This window comes from Tinamus guttatus, unplaced genomic scaffold (genome assembly GCF_059628265.1).
Source record: "Tinamus guttatus ecotype Peru unplaced genomic scaffold, ASM5962826v1 Tinamus_guttatus_pri_ptg000383l, whole genome shotgun sequence".
NCBI lineage: Eukaryota > Metazoa > Chordata > Aves > Tinamiformes > Tinamidae > Tinamus > Tinamus guttatus.
This window is the reverse complement of record NW_028288917.1, coordinates 6170409-6194944: the sequence shown is the minus strand read 5'-3', so window position 1 is coordinate 6194944 and position 24536 is coordinate 6170409. Positions and strand designations below refer to the sequence as shown.

General features: G+C 39.7%; 1 protein-coding gene across 1 annotated transcript in view; it reads right to left on the bottom strand.

Annotated features, from left to right (window-relative positions):
• AGPAT5 (1-acylglycerol-3-phosphate O-acyltransferase 5) overlaps window positions 1-24053 on the bottom strand; it is a 51974-nt gene extending 27921 nt beyond the window's left edge. The window contains exons 1-4 of the mRNA XM_010228742.2: window positions 23790-24053; window positions 9126-9195; window positions 6824-6939; window positions 1487-1576 (exon numbers count right to left, since the gene is read on the bottom strand). Of these exons, the coding sequence (XP_010227044.1) occupies window positions 1487-1576; window positions 6824-6939; window positions 9126-9195; window positions 23790-24008 (495 nt within the window). The 5' untranslated portion in view covers window positions 24009-24053. The remainder of the gene's footprint in view (window positions 1-1486; window positions 1577-6823; window positions 6940-9125; window positions 9196-23789) is intronic.
• Between the last annotated feature and the right edge of the window lie 483 nt (window positions 24054-24536).

The following is a 24536-nucleotide window of genomic DNA, read 5'->3' as shown; positions in this document are numbered from 1 at the left end:
CAACATTAATGCTAAAATATATAAAAATGGTCAAACAATATTGTGTCCTGACCTAGTATTTTCCTCTAGCTGAAATATTTTTTAAGACATCAGGAACTTCAAACTATTTATTAAATATAGAGTGCAATGCAACAGAGGTACAATCTAATTAAAAATCCATTTTGTGCACACAAATGAAGACAGAATTTGGCACAAAAAGAACATGCAACCATACACACAATAATACAGAATTAAGGTATCCTTACAGGCCATGGAAATAGTCGCTGCCAAAAATATAACTGACCTGCTTTCTCCAATGCTAACAGTAATGAACATTATTCCCTATTTTATCAGAGAAAGAGCTGCCTCCCAGGGCAAGTGGAACTCTGCAGTAAAATGACCTTTTATGTCAGTCAAAAATTTACAGCAAAAATGTAGTTGTTAGAATGCATTTTTGGCCATCATAGCTGATACTTTAAAGTAAGAAATAGACACTTTTATATTCATCTTAAGAAGTAAATAATAAATATAACACGGTAAAAACTGTCCATACTAAATTTCAATTAAAGACTGAATTAATTTGACTCCTGTCTTAAGAGAAACGACTTAATGATTTAAGGCTTTCCATAGCTCTGCACCTATGTGTGTATACACACCAGTCATCCAAAAAAGGCCAATTCATTTTCTGAATGCACACACACAAGAGGAGTATTATGAAGGTCAAAGCAATCTAGATATTCCTTTACCCTTACCTTGAGCGTTTAAAAGGTGCGCCACTGTTGGCATATGGAATGGTGAGTCCTAATCACATCATTTTAAATTAAATAAAAGCTTAGCTGTTCTACATCAAGAGTTACTGCTTTGGTTTTCATGTGTCAAGCCAAAAAGGCAGAAAGCATTTTAATGCACTGTAATTAAAGTGAGGCACAGTGATTTTAACCACTGAGCCACAAACCATAGAGGGAGTCATGAGAAAAGTCACTTGGCACTAACAGTCATTCTTCAAATAGAAAATTATCAAGAGTTGATTTTTTTTTTTTCCCCTTCAGGAGTAGCAGACAACATTATGCCATTTTAAGCTGTCACTTTCATTAAAATGACTGATCATTGGGATGACTAATGAACATTTGGGAAGAACGATCTGGACTTCCGAAAGACTTCTCTAACAATATTATCACAGTAGTCAAAATGTCTTATCTTCAAACATAAGGAACACTGAAAGTGGCTGCTCTATGACATAACTATAACTCACATTCTCATATTTAGTCCAGATTCCCCTGATAAAAAAGTTCCAATTATTCATAAAAAGACTAGTCAAAGTCCTAACAGTTTATTTGAAGATATCCTATTTTAAAAATAAAAAGGGAAAAATGAAAAACAAACTAAACCCATGATTGCTATTTTGTAGTTTGCAGGTATCAGACACAGTTCATTTATCCAAATAAGCCTCTGCCATTAAAAAGATCAAAGAAATGAATAGGGGGAAAGAAGAAACGTACGATCTTACCGGAATTTCAGATTTCACATGGGCCTGCAATTTCGCTCTCATTTCTTTTTCATTGAATTTGGCACTTCTTTTTACATAGACTCCTCCATGCTAACAAAATAGATAAATATTATAAACATGGAATATTTGATAAAAGAACAAACAAGACCACAATGACAAGACGTTCATGACTCATGCTGCAAATTTCCCACTAGACATTTTATCCCAGGATGAAAACACTCAAAGCGTGCATAAGTTGACAAGATCTGTTTATACAAGATGATGTCTACAGAAAATATCAGAAGACATCTAAGTGTCTTGTTTAAAGGTGTTAAATAATTAACTGGAAGAAAGCACTGCAACTAATCCCAGGGATCTATCCCTGAAAACAGATGAACACAGTTTTGCTTCTCCCTGGTACCACTTGTAGATCAAGAGAATTCATGTCAGCGAAGTTACGCAGATACAAGTATTTACTGCAGGAATTGATGCAAAAACTGCAACTACATTTACTGTACATACACATACAAACCTTATGAGTAGTCCAAAAGTAACTAGCATAGGTCATGTAAACAATTTCATATGCCTTTTTTGAAAGAATCAAATGTTTAATATAGTGTTAAATATAAAGATACAGAAAGACAAACCCTTTAGAAGGTTTAAGATTTCATAAGCTACTTCTGCTGAAAAACACTAAATAAACACAATAAAAATTAGCCCATTTTCTGGAAAGGTTCATTTTATACATTGTACCACACAATTTCATCACAAAAACTTCAGTTAAAGCACTATGGCAAAGTACTCACAGAGGAAGATTAAAAATAAAATCTGCATCATTCACCTTTCTCCCATCACTTTATTTATCTGCAGTGTATTTGCAATGGGATAAACCAACATGCTGATGAACAAGAGGAACTACTGACACAATGAATTATGTCAACAGTAAAGAAAAAACACACCTACATAGCTTTCAAATGATATAATTTAATTTTTAAAGGACCTAATTTTCAGGGATTCCCAAATCTATTTCCAATAATACCTTTTTTTTCCTGTCCTTCTACCCTCACTGTTAGCATCGGGTTTTAATAGAGAATTTCTGTCCATTTGTGGTTTTATAAGCTTGATTGAAACCAGTAAGGGCTGAACCTCAGTCTTATCTTAGAGAAAGCTCCAGCACATTACGGAAATACAGGTGTTGTGGTGTGTGCATGAGGGCAGATAGCACCTCATTCGCATGGTGTGGACAGGAACAAAGTTTCATGGTTAGAAGAAGGCAGATGAAAAAGGAGCTATGCACTATTCTTTCACTTTCCTTTTACTGGGTGGAAAGCTGGTTGTGCAGATGCTTCACTAATGTCAAATTATGATTATTGTCAAATTATTATTAATTTCACATTAAATATTCTCTCTTAACAGTACTGCCTTTGATCCCTTCTAAGGTGAAGCAGTCAGTTGTTGTGACCAGCTGGGCTGGGGTGACTGCAGGACAAAAAGTCAGCGCAGAAGAGAATCCCCCAGCCCATCCAGCTCGGTCTTTGCAGGTAGCAGCACTGTATCAGCACCATCCCACATGACTTTACCAGTTACGGGTACGAGCAGAAAAGATTTCCAACAACTGTGCAGCAAACAGACGCGTTTTAACTACACACTTCACATTTAAGGCTGTTTTTAAGATCTGACATCACTGAAGAGAAGTTTTACTCTGCAGTGTAACACTCATCACAACTGACTACAGGAAGGCCAAATTTAGTTTGGTATGGAAAGTAGCTTGTCTTCTATGCGAGACTTGGATATAATTTGTAAATTAGTGTTTTATGTGCCCTCAACTAGGCCAAACTTTAAATTAGGTCATCCCTTATTAACCAAAACACCAAGCAACTGCAGTAAACTGGGAATGTGCGAAACTCTCTTTTTTCATACGGTGAACATGGAAGAATCCCAGTTACTGTCATACAGTTTATTTGGGATAGCACAAAACCCAGATAGTTTTGCTACCCCCATCTCAGACTTATTTATGCTTAAAAATAGACCTGTACTTCTCAGTAGGAAAACAGATACTTAACACAAGAACAGATGAGCTGCATACTATAACACCACCAATCACTGCATAAGAACTAACTACATAATGACAGCTTCTGAAGTGCATAGGAACCTAAAAGAAGGGAACCTAAAGAAGGGAAAAATGCCACAGTAGACAAACAACTGTCTAAAATTCAGGGACAACCGAAAGAGTACACAAGCTGAAGCTAAACAACTGAAAAGACAAAGGTATACTTCCTACATTAAAAAGCCAGGCAAAGTTCGGGGTACCAAAAATATTTTCCAAAGTTACATCCCAGCCTCACCAGGTGGTATAAGATGATTAGGAGCTACTGGCATTTTGGTGGAGAAAGATAGGACCAAAAAAAAAAAATCCACCCCAAAATATACAGACAGTTTTATTAACCAGAAATATTTTGCTTCATAAGTCAAACCTGGAACACAACAGGTTAATTTAAGTGGCTCTTTTCCTTTTTTACCACTAGAGAGATGCTTCCAAAGAAGAATTTGTTAGTTATGCAACTGTATATAGCTCAAATTCCCCAATTTGTACTGCATTTCCTTTTCAGTAACAGATCAAATGAATGAATGCTTTTCAAAACAGATTTCTGGAAGTACTGTTTTCAAGTTTTTAATTTTTTTCCGCTGTACTTTAAAAGCCTCTCTCTCAGTCAACAATGGATGATGTTTACCAATATACTTCCTTTGTGCCTCAATTTTGCTCTCCTGGACATCCAGACCACGTTTATTTCCAAACAGGATGTTTACCTGAGGTAGGGAATATGAATTCCGTGAGCATGCCGTAATTACGCGGCACTGGAAACTTTTAGTGGATTGTAAGTGACATCACTGACAGAACATCAACAGGAAGGGCAGGAAGTGTTTTATGTTTTTGCACTGTTTGGTGTGATAAAAACAATAAAAATACCTATTAGCTTGCGCTATAGTCCTGCTGCATCCCGTCTCGGTAATTCAAGCACATATGCATCACCATTATCAGTAAGCTGCCTTTCATTTGTGTCACTGAGTTATTCACACAGACATATATATACACATATATATTTATATTGTCATTTAATTGTTTTCATATTTATTTCATATTTATTCCTCACTACTTCCTATAGTAGTATTATGCTTTGAGGAATCCAAAGCTATACAGGTCTTAATTTAATACATGTGATTTGTTTAAAAACATAGACTACGTTCACATTAATTTCCACAGGAACCTTCTTTTAACAGTCAATTTAGCAGGCAGGAAGCTGAGCAACGGATATTCCAGATAGCAATAATAATTTTCCAAAATCTTAAAAAAAAAAAAAAAATGGACACCTAGTGATAGCAGATAGAGTAGATATCCTGCCTGTAGTTTAATTAAAGATGACTTACAGTACCACCAATTTAATGACTACAGCAAGACTATTTCCATGAATCACACTGCTCCCTTTCTGCTGTGGAAGACAAATGTAGAGAGCCAGAATCATTAGTGGGCAACTGTTAGACAACAGAAAAGTCCCCTGCCATCCAATGGACACCCTCACTGAGGTAGGACAGGGTTTGTACTCTGTACTTACTTAGGTGATGGGGAGAGCAAATCAAGAATCATGAAAACATTAGCGTTTTTCTGATTTTGCCTGTGACATATTCCTTTTTAAATCCAGGAGATAACACAGCAGTTTCAGAAGAAACAAGCAGCCCTACTCCAGTCTAGCCTTACAGCCTGCTGGGTAGCGTGCTCTCCTGGAAAATATTCTTACTCTCAAGCAACATTGAACCTGGATCTTCCTGTATCTTGGAGAAGACTCTAACCATCTTCTCTTTGTACAGAAAGCAGGAACCACAGCCATCACATACGTTTTTAAATAAAACAATGAGATGGTTCACTTCCTGAAAGTTGACAGTTAAGGTGAGACCAACCAAGACTTCGTGCCTCAGTTGAATTTCACAGACTCATAGAATGGTTGAGGTTGGAAGGGACCTCTAGAGATCATCTAGTCCAACCACCCTGCTCAAGCAGGGACACCCAGAGTGTGTGGCACAGGGTCACATCCAGGAGAGTTTGGAAGATCTCCATAGAAGGAGACTCCACAGTCTCTCTGGGCAGCCTGTTCCAGGACTCTGTCACCCTCACAGTAAAGAAGTTCTTCCTCACATGGAGATTAAACTTCCTGTGTTTCAACTTAACTCCTTGCCTTGTCACTGGCCACCACCAAGAAGAGTTTTGTCCCATCCTCTTTACATTCTCCCCTCAGGTATTTGTACATATTGATCAGATCCCCTCTCCACCTTCTCTTCTCCAGGCTAAACAGGCCCAGCTCACTCAATCTTTCCTCATACAATAGGTGCTCCCATCTCTTAATCATTTTTGTTGCTCTACACTGGACTCTCTCTAGAAGTTCTAGAATTTAGGCATCTATTCCAAAGCTAGAAGGCAACACGTGATTGCTGGGAAAGACCCCTATTTAAGGCACAGCCTATTCTTTAGCATCCTAAATTAGTTCATAGTTAGTTCATAGATGTATAAGCTCTCTAAACATAACCTAACTCATATCAGCGTCTTAAAATCCCATTTTAAAGTACAGTTTCAAAGTCAAACAGTAGACACAGTTGTGGTCTTCTGCAAGAATAGGGCTGTCCTGTCTCCTTCACTATTCCCACCAGTAGTCTCATGCCCAAGCCTTTTCCCTTTTCTCAGGTTGGGCTCTCTGACTAAAATGAACAAGAGGAACATAATGTAGGTTTACAGTGTTCTGGTTTAATCGAAGGCCAAAACAAAATCATCAGCACTTTCATGGAGACTGGGATTCTGCTGCTTCTCCTCTGCACTATGCTAAGGTCCAATTTTCTTCTTTTTATTTTGTGCTAAAAAGCAAGGACTGAAAAATGAAGTACACTAGAGCAGTGTGAATCTACTCCTAGTTTATAGGATGACAAAACACACACACACACACACACACACACAGACACACACACACACACACACACACACACAGAAACACAACACGGGGAAAAGCTTTGGTTATACCTTCTGCTAAGGGGGCATTTGAACTGTAAAAAGAACAAAGTATTAGAATATTTAGAAACAGCTTCTAACAGATTTTGCAGTTCCAGTTCTAGTAATAGATATTCTGTTCATATAAAATATTACTTTAGAAAAGTAAATTGATTCTTTAACTAAAGGATACGTCTAATTACACTGAAGCAAGCTGTTTTAGTGCTCAAAAAAAATGTGAGATCAGAACTGTAGCTTGAAAAATATGTATTATAAATGCAATGAAGTATGTGTGTGACACACAAACAGGAAGGAAAAAAAACACTTACCTGTGAAAAATACCACCCATACAATGGGAGCCATTTTAACCCATCTTTTAAAACGTAACGAACGTGGCCGATTGCATTCTGCCTCATTGCCAACATGTCCGCAATAATCCAATCAACTGCAAAGACAAAAGCCCAAAATGTTTAGTTAAACCAGTTTTCAACTGCCACAGATAAAATAAAATATACCTTTTGTGCATGCAATTATCAGTAAAGGCTCCTGAATGAAAAATACCTGATATGAAGTTCAGAGCAAGGCTGAAAACAGAGAGTAAACTGACAAGCAGATTGTCAAGAATATGTAAGAGCAAAGGGAAAATTGAAGGGAAAGAACTTTCCTGAATCAAGCTGATTAGTACTTTGCCAATTTCTTTATACAAATAGCTCATTTAGTCACAATTTTAAATGCTGCAGTACTAGTTTTCCCAGTAGAAGCTTTGATATCTTATAAGAGAACTTTTTAGTTAGCTTTTTAGATAAATTTTTTGATTTCAACAATGGTATTCTTCAGATGGGCATGTTAAACTTGAGCGATGTACCCAGCAAATGTATTAGATTGAGGAAATTCTGAAAAGTATTATGAAGCAGCTTTAAATACTGCTTCATTTTTACTTTCTTTTATTTCTGAAATTTTCTGTGATATATGTTTGAAACGGTCGTTCTTAACACTTGGCTGTGCATCATGGAAGTTATACATTTTGCTAAAATTGTGCTTCAGTGTCTATTTTCCTATCAGTGCTTCCTCAAATAATCCAAAATGTGGAACGACAGCTCATGGGGATAAGCTTATTTTAACAAGTAAAATATCACAGAGCCCTATTTCCAGTTTGCTTGATGTATTACAAGTTTCATTTGGTATATAACCAACTAGTCCACAGAGAGTGCCACTAATCTGCTTTACTTTAGACAGACCTATCTGCAGTCTAACTCGTAATTGATTTTAGGCATCTGGTAAAAGGTATATTGCAAGGTTCCCTGTGGAGTTAACGAAGGGCAAGAGGTGCCTTTGAAATTCTACAAACGGAAATTGCACCTACCAGATAGGCCTTGCGGCCTAGTCTTCCTGAACACTTCCTGAACCTTTGGCCTAATTGGGATATTTTGGAGACACTACCTGGTTTAAGAGTCACCACAAGAGTTAACTACAGATAATGGCAAATTATGTTATGAGTGTACACAGGAACTTTGCCGTGAATATAGACAGAGAAAGAAAATTCTTTCCCTCCCCTGTCCAGCTTCTGGTTCAAATAAGCGCACAGAGTTCATATTCATGTTTTTTGCTTCTTGCCTGCTCTTTTGGATCTAGATGTTGCATCACCAGCCCATCTTCCAAAAAAAACGCATTGCACAGGTAAGTATTTAACACAGTAAGTCACCAACGGAGATGCTGCCTCCACTGGTAGGTCCTTTGGTATATTCTCAATGTACATGGCTGCTACTCCAACCACCATTTGCCCTTTATTTATTTATTTATTTATTAAAAACTTAACTCAGTTGAGAAAGTGCAGAGGAAAACATTACTCTACATTAGGACTTTAGATTTGAGATTATTGCGTAAAACAGTTAATCCTTCTTCCTCCTTTGAAAAACACAGCAGATATTGCTAAATTAAATTCAACCCAGGCCCAGGTCTGATTCTCATTGTTGGGGACTTTCAGTAAAAGTCACAAAAATCTAAGGAGCAGCAGAGAAATAATTTCACATGTTTTTCTGAACTTTAGCTAAATTCTGAGATGGGAAAGAAAAATAAAGTATGGTTAAATCCAGACAGCCTTTAGAGGTTGCATTTGGTACAGAAGGAGCCAAGTTTGCCTGCAATCCTGAAAGTCGAGGGTGAGACATACTACAGAAACAGGCGGTCAATCCATCTTTACAAATGGATTGGGATATATGTATCATTTTTTGGTCTCCAGGCACTCATTCATCAATCACAAGTCTTAAAAAGACAATACCACATAAAAGTGATTATAAAACATTACAATGATTTTGACTGCATCTTACTACTATAAGTGTAGACATTACATTTCTATTAACAGTAACAAGACTTTAAGGCATTCTGTAGCTTTGACTCATACAGAGAAAGAGCTGAGATTTCAAGCAAAGTTTTGGCATTTCACATGCATTTCTCTACAAATGTAGTAAGAACAGCCAAAACCAAATTTCTATTAAGTAAATACTACTGAGAAGAACCTAAAGCTTTCTAGCTACTCCCCTTCTAAGTCCATAACTGTAGAGGGAGCTGAAATATTCACAGTCAAAGCTGTTTTTAATCTATAAGAGTGTATAAGCAAAAATCAATACAAACCTGTACACTGATGATTTGATAAATATAATATATTTTCTTTATTTTTTGGCAAATCCCCATAGATTATTACCTAAAAAAAGAAATGTAATATTACTTTTTTACATTCATTGCATTATTCAATAATGAGATCCAGTAAGGTAGGAAGCCGCCAACAAGTTAGTACCATTAACACAAATATCCTCCATCAGAGTATCAGTACCCCTCATGCATACAATCTCCTAATCAACAAAGCAGTAAATTTTAATTAATTAGGACATAAGAAAGTCAATCTGTTCTATCTCTACCCTATAGCTGGATCCATGGAAGCAGACCTATACCCACAAGATACCTGCTTAATGTAATTAAAAGGGACCATGAGATACATATAAAACCATAATTTAACTTTATAAATGTGCACAAGGTTTCAGATAGACACTCACTATTAGCTTAGTTAAATCTAAAACTACGTAAATCTAAAACTACATTAGATCAAGAGAATCTCAACTACGTGCCACAGATTAGAATCTCAACTATGTGCCACAATTTTAACTGTCAGAAACAGAGATGCATGTGTTTGGGGAAGTTCATTAAATCGGTCTTCAACTTCCTAACAGCAGCTCTTGTGCTGTCTTTCTCCATTACACTGCAGCACCCTGTGTAATTTGCAATTTTTCTCTCTACTGCAGTAACTATCTGCTAGTGGAATAACCTTTTGGGAGCATGATTACAAAGCAAGATTCAGAAGCAGCAATCCAAATCAGCTTTTAAAGTGCATTAATTATTATTTCAAATGTACAAGAAAGTGAATTAAACCATTTCAATTGTGAACTGAACAATCCATAAAGCATCTTAATTGTTTACAAAAACTAAATGTTAAAGATTTCTTTTAGCTATTTTGGCTTAGCTTTCCTAAACTTTCTAGGCAGCATTCCCCCGTATTCCCCAAATACTAACAGGCTGTATCCCTTGTTAGCTGCATTAAACACGCCTTCTTCTTTGAAATGACTCAAATCACCAGAACGACAACAACAAAAAAACCCACAAAACTATTTGGAAATTTCATCAGCTTATTATAATCACACTCCCGGTCTGAATCATGTGGAGTTTTTGATCAGGAAAATATTTATTATTAATCTACAGATCTTGATTTAAATTACTTACAATGACTAGTTTCATATTGATCATTACTGAATGACCCTATGAGCACTCCTTTGAAAAATCTGCCAACCCGTTAGTTTATCTGCTATACTGAGCGGATAGTTTTTTGCATTGTTATGCTGTACAAACATCTTACAAAAAAAGCTCCATGCCAAGTTTTGCATTCAAGATAAGAAGCTGGGTATTGACAAAATGAATTATTCAGTAAATATGAAAAATGGGAGATCATCCGATATACACCGAAGAGAACACTGCTTTTTCCTTTTGTTTTTCCAAAAAGAGAATACACAATAAGTTTTAGCTAAAAATGTGTGTAACAAGACAGCTGCTAAGTATATTCTAAACAGTTATCAAGAAATTCTAACGTGATTTTGGTATATTAGTACTTTTCTCACTGAAGCTCAATCCGGACTTATAACCTTATTGCTGCCACTCCAGATATCACATGCTACTAAGGGCAAAGCATCAGCCAAAGGATCTGATTTTGCAATTTAGTTACAGAAATCTCTCAAAGTAAAAAATAACCTTCCTATACTCACTTACAGAGTTGAAACTGGATTTTTGAGGAGTGTTATTTCTCTAGCAGTGTTACCTTCTGCGTCTACAAATCCTGTTTTCTTTCTTTTAAGAAAGCAACTCCACCATCCAGCTTCTGGCCAAGATCATTTTAGAGAAAGTGATCTGTTGCACTGGGCTTATCCCTAAAACTGTAGAGGAGGTATTGAATGTTACCATAAAAGGTAAGAAAATAAGAACAAGAAGAAAATAAACCTGCATGTGACATTGAAATATGTGATTTACAATTTTTGTTTCTAACCTTGTTACTTTATGTGGACTCTTAACAATCTTTTACTTCCTTTAATATAAAGTAAAAAATCTCTTAAAAACAAATTCGAAGGATGATTCTCCTAAAAAAAGTCATATGATTGTATGTCAAACATAACAGTAAATCTCTGCTGCCTTTTATTTCAAGAAGATTAGATCTAGTTCACTTTTTAATCCCAGAAGAGTACACTCTCAGTGTTAGCAGAAATAGAATTCTGTGCACAATATGTAAAGAGTTTGCCAAAAACGCCCATACAGGTATTGCACTTTGATTTTTATTTTATTTTTTACTCCCAATAAAACATGCAGCCACATTGCTGTAAAATAAATAAAGGATATACTCCTAATTAGTCTCATTAAAGACAAAAAGGATATTTTATTTCAAAGTAAAACAAGGGATGAAAAAATATGAAAGTTTGCTGTGTTCATTCATCAGCCAGGAAGACAATTATCCTTTAGTGTCATTTTGAGGACAAGATGGTTCGCTCTAAGAGGATGTAACAGCTTTAACTACAGCCTCACTTGTTTCAGTAATTTCAAGAGAAGACTTACACAGCTGTTCCTTTGCCTTTGACGAACTACTCAAGTATTAGGCATTCACAGCTAGGAACTGAGAGCTAGAAACTGTATTTTACTACTAGTATTCCTCCAAAAGTGGCAACTTCCCATCTTTATTCCCTAGAGGTTCCTTCAGCTTTGGTTGCGAGATATTACAGAGCCACAGGAGACAGGGGCTCTGTGCTGGGCCATGCAGCAGCCTCCTGACAATGAAGCACTTTGGCTTTAGGGCTGCCTTTCTGGAAGTTTTCACAGACCTTACAGAACGCAGGGCAAGAGCATAAAGACTCGAGCCCTGCAGAAATGTCACCCCTTTTCCTGAGCACAGCTCCAGAATACTAATTTAAAAAGCACTTTGTAAGGATTGCTCTTCAAACATACAAACACGAGCAACTGCTGACACTCAAACGCGTGTGAGATTCCTCACTCATCAGAAGTGGCGGTTAGCTATAGCACGTTAGGAATTCTCAAGGATTCTACAAGGATAAACACAAATACACGATATTTGAAGAATTCCTCAGCCTGTGGATAAGCAGGGAAGCAGTCCCTTCAGGACAAGCCTTCAGTTTCTGCCAGTTCCAAGCTTTTAGGTGAACTAGAGCATCTAATGCTAATAGCTGCAGAAGGAAGGGATGCAACACTGGTTTTCAAGGTGTCTGGAAACCTGTGACTCACTGCTGCTGCTTATGGCTGTTGCCACTGAACTCCCTGTCACTATCCATGGAATACGGGGCATTTTATGCATAGCTCTACAAGCACCACAGCATACACACATCATACTAAAGTGCTAGTTTGAAAGACTAAGGAGATTAACGCACTAATTAACGCACTACCTGTCACAATGAAGCAATGGGAACCTAGGCATTGGAATAGGTGCTGTTTCATTAAAATAAACCAACGAAACATCTACTCACCACGAAGTCAAGAAAACAAGTTAAAAGGAAGAGCAAAAGAGCAAGTCAGAAAAGAAGCCTTAAGTAGAAATTGGGGGAAAACACATTGCAAATGTAACTTGTGTACAAAACACAATTTGTGCTTCTAGCCATGCTTCGGTTGTTGCACAGTCCATTCCACGATAACAGGTAACAGTTACTGTTGATTGAGGGCTTTGCCACGTATTTACCCAGCACCGTGGTCAAACATGATTCCTCAGAGGAATGTAGATACTCATGGATTGCAGCAGAGACAGGGAACATGTGTGAAGGTTGGTTCATGGCTTCCTCGCATGCCCTACCAGGCTGCTCACAAGCTCAATGAGCACAAGACATTCCCTGAAGTGCCAATGAAAGAGGCAGCTCTGATTCACAAGCAGCAGGTAACAGTTCTCCTCAAGGAGGAATTTGCTCATGCATCAGGCTGAGCTTGGCACGCAAAGGGGCTCCTCAGTGATCTGGAGATATCGACTTCAGCACCTGCAACAGCCTCTACTTCTTTCACAACAGCAAGTTCAACTTATTCAAGAGTCAGGCTAACACGAGGGGTTGCAAAGCTACGCACAACAGGTGACAGCCTGGCAGCTATGCTCGAGTAACTGACTGTCTACACGAGATGTGACAAAAACAGGCTGTACATCCCCAACATCTTCTTTAGAAAATTTGTACATACTAAAGAAAGTGAAGTAGATCATTTAATAATACCTTAACTACATCAGTGTAGTAAACAGTGCTAGGACAGAATAGCTAAGACCTGAAAGCAGGTCAACGAGTGACCACATCAGGTTCCTGGCAAAGAGATTTCGTTAAGACGTCAGGTTGATAACTAGAGAAGTTCTGGAACTCACTTGCAAGCACAGCAGGTACCTCTCCTCAGCAACACAGCTGGTTATGGGTAGCAATAACTTGGGTCACCTTACATTATGTCCTACCTGATTCCCACCTTATACCACCTTAGCACACACTGTCTTGGTTCTTCAGATTTCTTAATCCTTCTCCAGTTCCTATTTAAAGAAACCAGCTGTGAATTGCAGAATAACACTCCTCTCTGCTATTACTTCAACATCAGAGTTCTGTGCAGTTTTGTAGAGAAAAAAAAGAAGTGCAGTACTACACTTAGCACATAGGCTCAAGCACACAGACAACAACAAGCTGAAAGGGGGATAAATGCAGAAGTACAGTGATAGCGGAAGAAGTTCAAGACGCCAATGCTTCACTTGAAAACAACCTCACAAAGTTTATATTCTGAGCTGCGCCCTCCTCAAAACACCAAATTGTTTTTGCCATTTCTTCACAACTAACTTATAATTTGGGTTGCATGTTCTCGAGGACAAGAGCTTCTTTGTTATCTGTCAATGTGAGTACTTAAAGTAAGTGCTATCCTTTCATCTTTTTATTAAGAAGTCTGGAAATAACTTTGTGGTAAAAGAGTAGAGTTTGCATCAGTGAACCTTCAAAAGCAACTACCAGATCTAACTTCTGAAGTCAGACCATAAACCTGGGCAAGCCCAGTTCCGCAGCACTGCGGCTCTGGAAGAGGATCTGCTATGAAAGTATTTCAAGTTGTAATGCTTCTACAGGGAATAGTTTAAATTCTGTCTTCTTCTGCAAACCTGTTTGATGGCACCACCATCCTTCAAGCCTGTAAGGAAAGTATCTCCCACCACAGGACCAGTCTTCCCTGTTTGACAAGCAGCTGGCTCATGAATGGACACAACTGGGAGCTTGACACTGCAAAGCTGACAAATTTATCTTAGGTTTTCTGGTGCCCTACTATAAGCACTTCACAGTGTTTACTTTTCTTCAGAGTTCAGACTGGAATACAAGTGCTTCCCTATTTAACTGATAGAGGCTTCGTTTGTGTAGAGTATAAGAATACAAATGTCCTCCAAACCACTGAATAGGAGCATTAATTTTCATATCAACTTACTGTCCTTAAAATTTTTGATAAGCAATACCTAAACTCAGGTAATGTATCAGGATGAAAGGCTGAATGGGATGGAAGGAAAAAGAAAGTCCAATGTTTTAGTTCAGCTGTTTTTTTTCCTCACAAGTAAACTTTTATTTGACAATTTAAAATAACATTTTTACTAAAAGTACCTCTAAGTTTTTCCATAATGGTTTAACAGGCAGTATTATCGCTGTATCCCATAAATTATTTAGTTAGCAAAGAGACTGACTGCTCAATACATAACAGCGCAAATACAAAAATTGCTGCTCAGACTCCATACCATCAAAATACAACCCAATCCATTTTACTGGAGCAGGTAGTTCACTCAGATATTCTACAGCTATGTATTTTACTGGGGTTCCAGGAAGAAAATCACTGCCAAGAGACTGAGCTCTGAGGAACTCTAAAGAGGTTCCTATATATAATTCAAAAGCTTAAGTGTTGCTTAAGGTTAGGTTAAACAAGGAGAAAAGTAGGCTGAGATACTCGCTTAGAACATGCAGTGATTGCAGCAGGCTAAGCAATACAACAGTCCATGGATTTTGTTACTCTGAATGCTCACAATAGATTAAGTCTAAAAACAGAGAACACAAAAACACCCTCAAACCACAGAAAGCTGCAAAATCCTGTAAAAAGGAGATGTTTGTTGCTGGATGAGCAGTTATCACTGGACTATTTTTGTTTTCAATTCCTGTCTGGACCTTTCACAGACTTCACAGAGGACTGAGATGTTAAGGACTTAATCCTACTGCAGCATTACCCACCTTTTCCTACAGGCCTCCCAAGGCTTTAAATGGTGATTTAGAACAGAACACTATTAAAAAAAAAAAAAATCACAGAGGCCTAACATTACCCACAGAGTGTGCATTTTTGCAATATCTCATTCAGGAGAGAATTCAGGTGGTAAGCAGAGTTTGCAGAGGGGTACATCGAGAAGACTGGGGGAATGTTCATAACGTGGGATATCAACTTGCAGCACAAAAGAGTAATATCAGAGAGGGTAAAATTGTTACAGTCACAAGTACTTCACCACCAAGGTAATTTCAGCTAGTTTAAACTCACTAGCTTAAAATTATCTAATGCCACCCCCCAGACTGGATTCAACAGAAGCCCTCCAGGGGCTAAGCAGGGTGCATAATCCTGACTACGTGACATCCCACACACATCCCGCACAGGAGGAGCTTGGCGCTGCGCAACGGGACGAGGGGACCCTGCATGGGGAGCGCCCTGCGGCCCCCGGCATGGAGCAAAGTTACCAGCAGCCAGTCCAGGGAAAGCTCCGCATGTGCATACAAATCCTAAATCCCGTCCTGCCATAACACTCTCCTCCCAAAGGTTAGAGGGTAATTCTGTGGATAGGGGATTCTGATTTCTAAAAATATATGCTTAAGTCATCTTTGTCGCAGTGGCTACGTGAGTCCAGTCCTTCCAGCACACGTTCAATACTTTTTGACAGTACTTAGAGGATTGAGGAGCTTTGCTGATAGATTCTGATCAGGGTTACATATAGTTTGGGCATCTAGCTAAGGAGGCCAAGGAAACAATGAAGAAATTGGTGTGTTTAAAGCTACCTGGGAGACCTTAACAAAAAAGGCCTAATTTAACTATTTCAACTGTTGGTGACAGAAAGAATGCAGAGGTATTCGTGGTGGCTTCAGACTCTGCCAGTTAAATTCTGTATAAATCCTATTTTCAGTGTCTAAATCCATTATTGGATCTTTCTGTAAATGGCTGGCTTTTGGTCACAAAGCAGTTCTATGACACAGATCCCACACTAATGCACTACTGCAAACAATGCTCATTTAGGAAAGACATACAATAGCTAAATAACTTTTACCATAAATTGCCAGGAATTGCAGTTCTTGTACGTATTTGAAATAAGTACAGCACCAATGAAAGGAGTTCTGTTTGTAAACAAAGATTTCAGCTAGAGGCTTTCTTCTGAAAATTTCACATTCAGGTGCAAAATCTGAACATGCCTTCCAGCTCTAGAGCGAAATCATTGCACCTTCTGAATCAGGAGAGCAAACAGTCTCCTTTATATAAACCTTTGGCACTTTCAGAGACTATTTTCCCATAGATATATGTATTTTTTTTCCAAAGAGAAAAAAAAAATGACCCACACACTATGCAACTTTTATTTGCTTTGTTCCTTTCCCTTCGTGGAAGGTACAAAATGTCCCAAAATGAACTCTGGTACCTTGGCCCACTCAGCATGTGAAAGCCTTACCCTCTACATGCCTCACATCAGGCAGAAGCAGGAAACCTCCTCGGAGTGATGGTTTTTGCTGTGCTTCTCTAGCCAGACTTCTTTGTGATAGGATTTTTGCTTCTAAATGTCAAGGACTCCAAAGAGGAGCTAAGATTTTTTTTTTTTTTTATCTGTAATGCCCTGCACATGTTTTTATCAAGTACAAAGTGAACTGGTGCAAAGTTATCAGGGCATCACCGTGCACTGGAAAGAGAAAGAGTAACAATCCTCCGTGTTCTCCACTTGTGATTATCGAATAAGATTTCCTAAAGTTCCCTCAACAACTGCTTAGAACTCTATGGACTCTCAAGAAGCAAGGACACAGTTATACAGAAGAGAATACCCAGGAAGATAGCTGAGCCAGCTGCAACAACTCTTGCTCCACACACAAACATGGTAAACTTGACTCAACCTCAGAAGGCGACTCCTGGAAGCACTTGATGCATCTGCACACCGTGCTCAACGAGCCTGCTTGGAAGCTTGCTCTCTGTTTGCTCATGTAACAGGTGCCATCAGGCTCCTAAGCAGCTTTTGCAAACAGGACCGCATAAGGTCTTCGTGTTCTCATAAGGTTTTCATAAGTTCAAGAGGAAAAATTAACGACAAATACCACGACACAGTCAAATGCCTTCCAAAATAGTTATTTTTTTCCTCAGCATTTGGATATGCGCTCCAATTGTATAGATCCCACCAAAGCACAGGAAACTAGTTTTAAATTTAAAATCACACTAGTACAAGCTGCTTGATTTCTTATTTCCACAGTGAAGAGTGAGCTACAGCAGGGAAAAAGCACAGATACTATGTGACAAATGTGAAATGAAGAAAAGTAATTTCCCTTTTTTTATCCCAGATATCTTTACAGTGTAAAACCAAGTTGACAGAACAATGATCAAAGAAGAATAATCTTTTCTCTTGAAAAGTCATGTTTCTTCATAATTGGAATGTCAAAATCCTTGACATTTGGGCCTACTTATCTAACACAACTAAAACATTCAGAAAAACGAATGTTACTTTGTAAACCTTAAGTAAATCGTTTGAAATAATTCAAATCAAATGTTTAATTACGATTAGATTTTTCTTTTAGCATGAACAGAGTCTGACAACACAGCACCAAGAGGAAAAAAGCTTCTCAATTAATTAACATTTTTATGTAAAGTTTATAGGTGTATTATGTAATATGAAGAAAAGGTCAAGGCAGGGCACTGTAGAATCCAAGGCCTAGCACCTACCAAAACACAGCTTGGTGCAAAGACAGGAAAGCATAACCACCACCTACTATACAGTTTAGAAACATATATATATATATATATATATATATATATGTTTATCTTAAAATAATGTGATAAATATTTGCCTTTCCAAATGTAGCAAACTACATGAAATTAAGACAATTTACATTCAGAATTGAACATTCTATAATTCTTAAGATATTCAAATTATTATTTTTTTTATAATCATACTGCAAGCTTGTGAAACTTAGTAACTAAATATCTGAAGTAGATTTTTTGAAACGAGATTTTTAAAATGCTTTCAAACCAACTCCTTCAATCTTTAACTTTTCCTACCTGGCACATTTAACTTTTTAGGATTGCCTCAGATATATATGCTTACATTCTCAAAATAGTTACATATATAAGTATCGAATTACAGACAGGATTGCATAAGGCTAACAGAAAATTCAGATTCAGTTGTAATGGGTCAATTTAAAAAAAAAAAATGTATGCTAGGCAAATTTCCACAGAGAGCTTTTAATCTATTAATCTAAACAGTGACCAGTAGTAACAAATACTCGACTTCTAAAAATACTCAGAGATCATAATTTTAGTTTATGAGGTACTTTGCATATTGGGATGGAGGGGGTAACGAGGACCAGTAGCAAATGCATATTCTCACCATATTAAATTCTTTCCAGACTCCCTTAGTGTCACTAACTACAACATACATTTCTATCTGATATCCAAAGATAACAGGAGTCACAAGGGACTTCATTCTCACCTTCAGGGTGGTGGCCAAAGACCAACAAAAATTAAGCAAAACTTATGCAAAAACTTACTTGATTAAATACCCCGAGAACAAAGCACAACATCCACATACCTAATGTATCTATTTGTGTTACCTCACCCCAGAGTTGAGCTTAAGTGTCTAAGACTAGACATCCATCCCAGTTTGAAAGCAACATCCCTTAGCTTAGCAGCTATCATTTAACTTCTGCCACACTACACACAGGACTTTGCTGTATACTATAAAAGATATGTCCTCCTGGAGACAGCATTTCCCCGCAATTTCTAAGCTTGGTTAAGCTGTCTTCATTCAGCTAGCTTGGTAGTGGAAAAACTTCATTACCAAAAGCAAGAGCTTCTTTCATAATTTTATCACGCCAAAATAAAGATCAACTTCACTGTGTTCTCCTACTTTCTCTAATCTTAACATTGCTTCACAAAACAGCAAGATTAGTAAGTACTAAGAAGTTGCCCAATCATTTTCACTTCAAAATGTGTCATTTAAAAAATGTGCTACAAGCAATGCCCAGAGAGGGACCTGTGCTACCAAAATGCGAGTCCTTCAGGTCTTTCAGCTTGCACCTAACCTAGGAGGTTTGTCTTGTCTTCAGCTCTCTGCCTTCCAGCTCTGTTCCTGCACCAACCTGGTTCTGTTCCACCCTTGATCTGCCCGGTCAGGCATCCAGTCTGGGAGAAGTGCTCAGAGAAAACAAGCTCCCATTTATAAAGCCAGGTCCTGACAAGACATGATGATTGGCACTTTCCAAACACAACTGGAGACGATGAAGGGCGCTGCTTCCTTTGAACTTGCTGATTATGGCACCTGTCTGTGAAATCAGTCCTCACCTTGAGGGGGGGCCACTAACATCTAAGGGCACAACGTGGTTAGGAAACAAACCTTCACCCTGCTTTGATGCAGCAACGCAAATACAGCCACCCCGGGGAGGGAGCTTGAACCCTGAGAAATGAGAAGCCATCTCACGAACAACAACCACGAGCACCTCTCCGCAGCAAGTAACTGCAGTTTTGCCATTAGGGCTGCCTTGCCTATTTCACTTCCGATATATGCCCAAGGGCCCTCCTGAATTGCCTCAGCGTTGTTCATCAGAAGAGTTCCCGAAGGATTAACAGAGTTTGCAATATAATAATAATAAAAAACAAACAAATCAAACAAACAAAAAAAACCCACTAGTTGGCTAGGCTACTGCCTTGAGAATAAGCTCGAACATAGCACTTGAACTCTTACTTTTAAAGTGAATAGGCTGATGGTTACAACACTTGGCATCTATCTCACTCCTCTGTCACTTACCTCTCCTCACAGATCTAGATAGCCAAGACATTAAACACAGCCTGGTTTCTATTCCTCAGGGAAGTATAGCTAAAAGTCCAGCAGCACAGGATCTCGATAAAGTTTTAATTTGTTCTGTTTTCCTGGCTAATTTTCATCCTTGGGAAGCACAGCAGTCCAAGCTTCAAAACAAAGAGCACATTGTATTATTTCACAGTTACCTCGTATACTTTTAAAAACAATTATTAGAAACATTGCAGTTCTGCTAAGCAGCATCCGATTCTCACGGCCCTTCCAGAGTTCAATAATGACCATGAAAATTAGAATACCATAATGTCTTTCATTAAAGTGCCACTTCCGACGATTGCTATTCAAAAGGAGGTGGGGGCAAAGACAGAGCTGACACAAGCACGGAACAAAACCCCATGCACATTAATTCTGACATAGATTTTATTCAATTGATAAAATCTTTCAGATGGAAAATGATCCTTTAGGAAGCAGTCCAAGTGATGATTCTTTAAATATTCCTCCACTGCCACTCAATGCAAAATATCAAGCACAATTAGAATACACAAAAAAATGAAGAACATTCAGTCCTCATCTGATCTGAAGTATGTGCACAAACACAACAGGCATTAATTTTATCAGTGACAGCAACTGGGATAAGACTCTGAGGGCCATAGAGAGATGGCAGGATTCATCATATTAAATTACTAGCCCTTTCAGCCCTTCAAATGCCCTAATCAGATGCATGTTTCCTGTCATTTGGTTTTCACCATTTTTTTCTGGTTCTACATAAAGATAAAACTGTTCATTGTTTGCACTGGGCTGTATGAAATGCAAGTGTCACAAGTTTGCTGGAACAGAGCAAAGGGAAAAGCAGCGAGGCAGCCGCGCGGTTCCCACGCTGCCATTCAGGAGCACAAGTGAATGCAGTGCGCCAGAATTGCACCTGCTTGTGTCAGCAAATACTTTGGCTCATCGCTCGTTAAATTAACATCCTTGGCTCTCCAAGGCTCACTTTACATAGACTCACTTTACATAGAGGTAGAGCCTCTTGCATATGTTTTTCTTGCTGCAGGACAGGTGGGAACCACAAACGCATCTGCAGCAAAAGCCATGAGGAAGGAGTAGGGCTGTTCTCCGACCTACGATATTTTGGGGAACTCTTAAACAGTTCCCATCTCAATTCTGTGTAGGTTGTACAAAACAGCCTTTTTGGTGGACAAAATAGCAGGAAAAAAAAAGTGAAAATCTCACATGAGAAAGTAAAATTCCTAGAATATGAACACTCAATAATTGCTCACAGAAATTGTGAGGCTAATTACTTGAGCTCTCAAATGTTTAAGAGAACAGGAAGAGAGGCCTTGCATGATGTAGAGTTTAGATTTAGAAAACTTGACTAAAACATTCAAGTCAGAAGATAAAAAAAGGAAAAAAAAAATGTTTGTATATATGTTTGTGAGGGAGACAAATAAACAAAACAAAACAAAAACAACAACAACAAAAAAACACTGTTGATGCACAGAAAGTTTGTACCCAGGCAAAGACAAGCAAACAAGATACACTACTACTTCATTCAATCAAAAGAAAAATCTACATTTAGGGCCCAAACTAATTTTTGGTCAATTAAGATTCCACTGACACTATCAGCCATTACAACAAGGCTATGACCTTAAGACCACAGATAACATTGAGGCTACTGTCAATATTTGTTATCACACTGAAAATCCAGAGTAATTTAGGCATAATTAGCCAAATCCTACTGAACAGGACACAAACTTAAGGACTTTTCTTATGTAGGCTAAGACGGTGGCAGTGCTAAGAACAAATCACTTGAGGCTTTGACTTAGTAAATCGCTTAAGCATCTGTGTAATCCCCATGACTTCAGCAAGACTACGCGTTGTGTGCCAGTATTCTGATGGATGAGGTTGTTGGCCTTATATTTATCCTGTCACAAATAAACAAACAAACAAACTGATTAAATGAATAAAATAAGAGGCTTGAAAAAAAAACCCCTCCCTCCAGTGGCTATTATGATAAGGCCTCCTGGTAAGGCCCTGTATTCATGAAATCACAGAAACTGCTATTTTCTTACATGGGTTTTGCAACAACTGAGTTTAGTGATGATACTTCTACACCCAGTCATCCGCCCCACTAGGCCCATGAGAGGCCTTAAAGCAGCCAGTCAAACACAGCTCTCAGGTGACCATCCCAGCCTCAAACATTGAGGCTCCTGCTTTACTTTCCACAGAGAGCTTCGAGTTAAACGAGTTCAGTGTTTGCAAGAGTAGGCCCTAGAGGCCATCTCATCTCTCCTCCTCAAATAAATGCAGGATATTTTCCAGTTAAATGATACATGAGTCTTAAGGAGTCCTCCTACCTCTCTCCATATGTATCACACTTTCCATGCTTCTAATTAGCCTTCAGTCTAAATTACTATTTTCCTTATCCTGTGACACACATAGTGTTCTTTGGCTCTCCTCTTTGTTTCTATCTCCCTTTATTTCATCTTTGCCTATATTTTCTCCCTTCCCCTAAGACCAGCTGTTACTGCAGTGACAAAGCATCTCTACCTTGGTATTGTTCTAAGTGATCAGCTGTACTGTCTTTTATTCTGATAAGTAGTTTTACCAACACAACAAAAGGCAGACAGATATTAGTTGCCTTATCATTCTCCTTTCTGCATCTTTACACGATGGGCATATTTTGATAAAAGTGTTTATCAAAAATTCCAAGTGGCACCTATTCTGCGCACACTATTCATAGGAAACCTGAACATTTTTATTACAGTTTATGTCTTTTTAATTCTCATTCATGGAATGGGTTGAGTTAAGCCATTACATAGTTACTTTAGCAGCTAATTACTGATGCACTACTACATATCAAGATACCTGCATTAAAGATGCAAGGCAGGTACCAACAATAAGCACCTAATCTGTGAATGCCTTTTTCTTTTGTTTTTGTTTTTTTGTTTTCTTTTTAAATCAGATATGGAACAAAAAGAACTTAATGAACTTGGGCAGGACACATGGGTGAAGCTAGAGGAGTTACAAGCAGAACCAGTGCTACACACCACTAAGACCTCACTCCTGAGTGCCTGCAGCTGACACCAGCTTCAATTACTCCTCTGCAGGCTCCGCAACATTGTAAGTCAGGCTGAAGCACCATGGGCACCTACCAATTTAGTTAATTACTTTTAATGTAGGATTAAAAGTCTCGGTATTTAGTTTTCCAATTGTAAACTGATATGTAACTCCTTCAAACATTTAACATTTCCTAAGTGCTAAATGAAGGGTTACTACTTGAAATGAAATACACCCTTGGCAACACAGGAGAGGCCTCAGATTCTGACATCTCAGCATGAAAATTGGGATCTCAAAGTTGGAGGCACTGCAAAAATCAGAACCCCTGCCTGACCCAAAACACAAAGGCCCCAAACTGACAGCAGACAAACTGCAGGTAAAATGGAGAAGTGGCAGGTTAGAGGGCAAGTCCTGCACTTATTTAACCCTCGCTGCGCTATAAGCAAGGTTTATAACGCTCGTGCCTGCCCGGGGTGCAAGGCGAGGGCCGGGCGCTTCTCGTGCGCCCAAGCGGCTGCCATGGAGGCGCTGACAGCGCTCGCCCCGCGCCCCCCTCCCCCGCGGCCCTGCTGACATCACCAACGGCCGCTCGTAACGGCCGCTCCCCAGGGCCGCCGCCCGCGCGCGCCGCGCACCTGCACGCCCGTGTAGTTCTCGAAGAAGAAGAGCACCATGCTCTGGTAGAGGGTGTAGAGGCGATCGTCCACCTCGCGGTAGAGGCGCGCGGGCAGCACGGCGGAAAGCAGGCGCCAGGCGCCCCAGGCCAGCACGTAGGTGGGCGCCGCGCCCATCATGACGGCGGCGGGCACCAAGTAGCGCATGGAGTACGTGTGCAGCACCAGCGAGAGCAGCATCGTCCCGCCGGCCTCACCGCGGCGCCCACATGGGCGGCTGCAGCGGCGGGCGGCGCTCAGCGGGGGCCGGGCAGCGCCGCCGCCCGCATTGCGCGCCGAAGCCGCGATGGCGGGCACGGCCAGGCGGCCGAGCCGAGCGGGGACGCGCGAGCAGCGGGCACCGGCTCACGGCTCCCCCCGTGCCGCCTCTGCCACCATATTGCCCGCTCGGAGGAGGAGCCGCGCCGGCGGGGAGGCGGCGCCGCGGCCGCTTCCGGGGCCGGCCCGCCGGAGCCGCGGGCTCCGCGCCCGCTGCCCGCTCCTCCGCGCGGCCCTGCGCACCCGCAGCCCGCGGGCAGGGCGGCGGCGGCACCGCCGGGACCGCGCTGGAGCAAAAGGGGATTCGCGGCTCGCGTGCCGCCTGCCGCCGTCCCGCGCGGTGCCACGGAAGCCGCCCGTGCTCTGGGGCTGGTGCCGGGCGCCTAAGGTGGCAGCGGCGGCAGCCAGAGTCACCAGCGGCCCTGAGAGGTGACTGGAAGAAATCCTGCG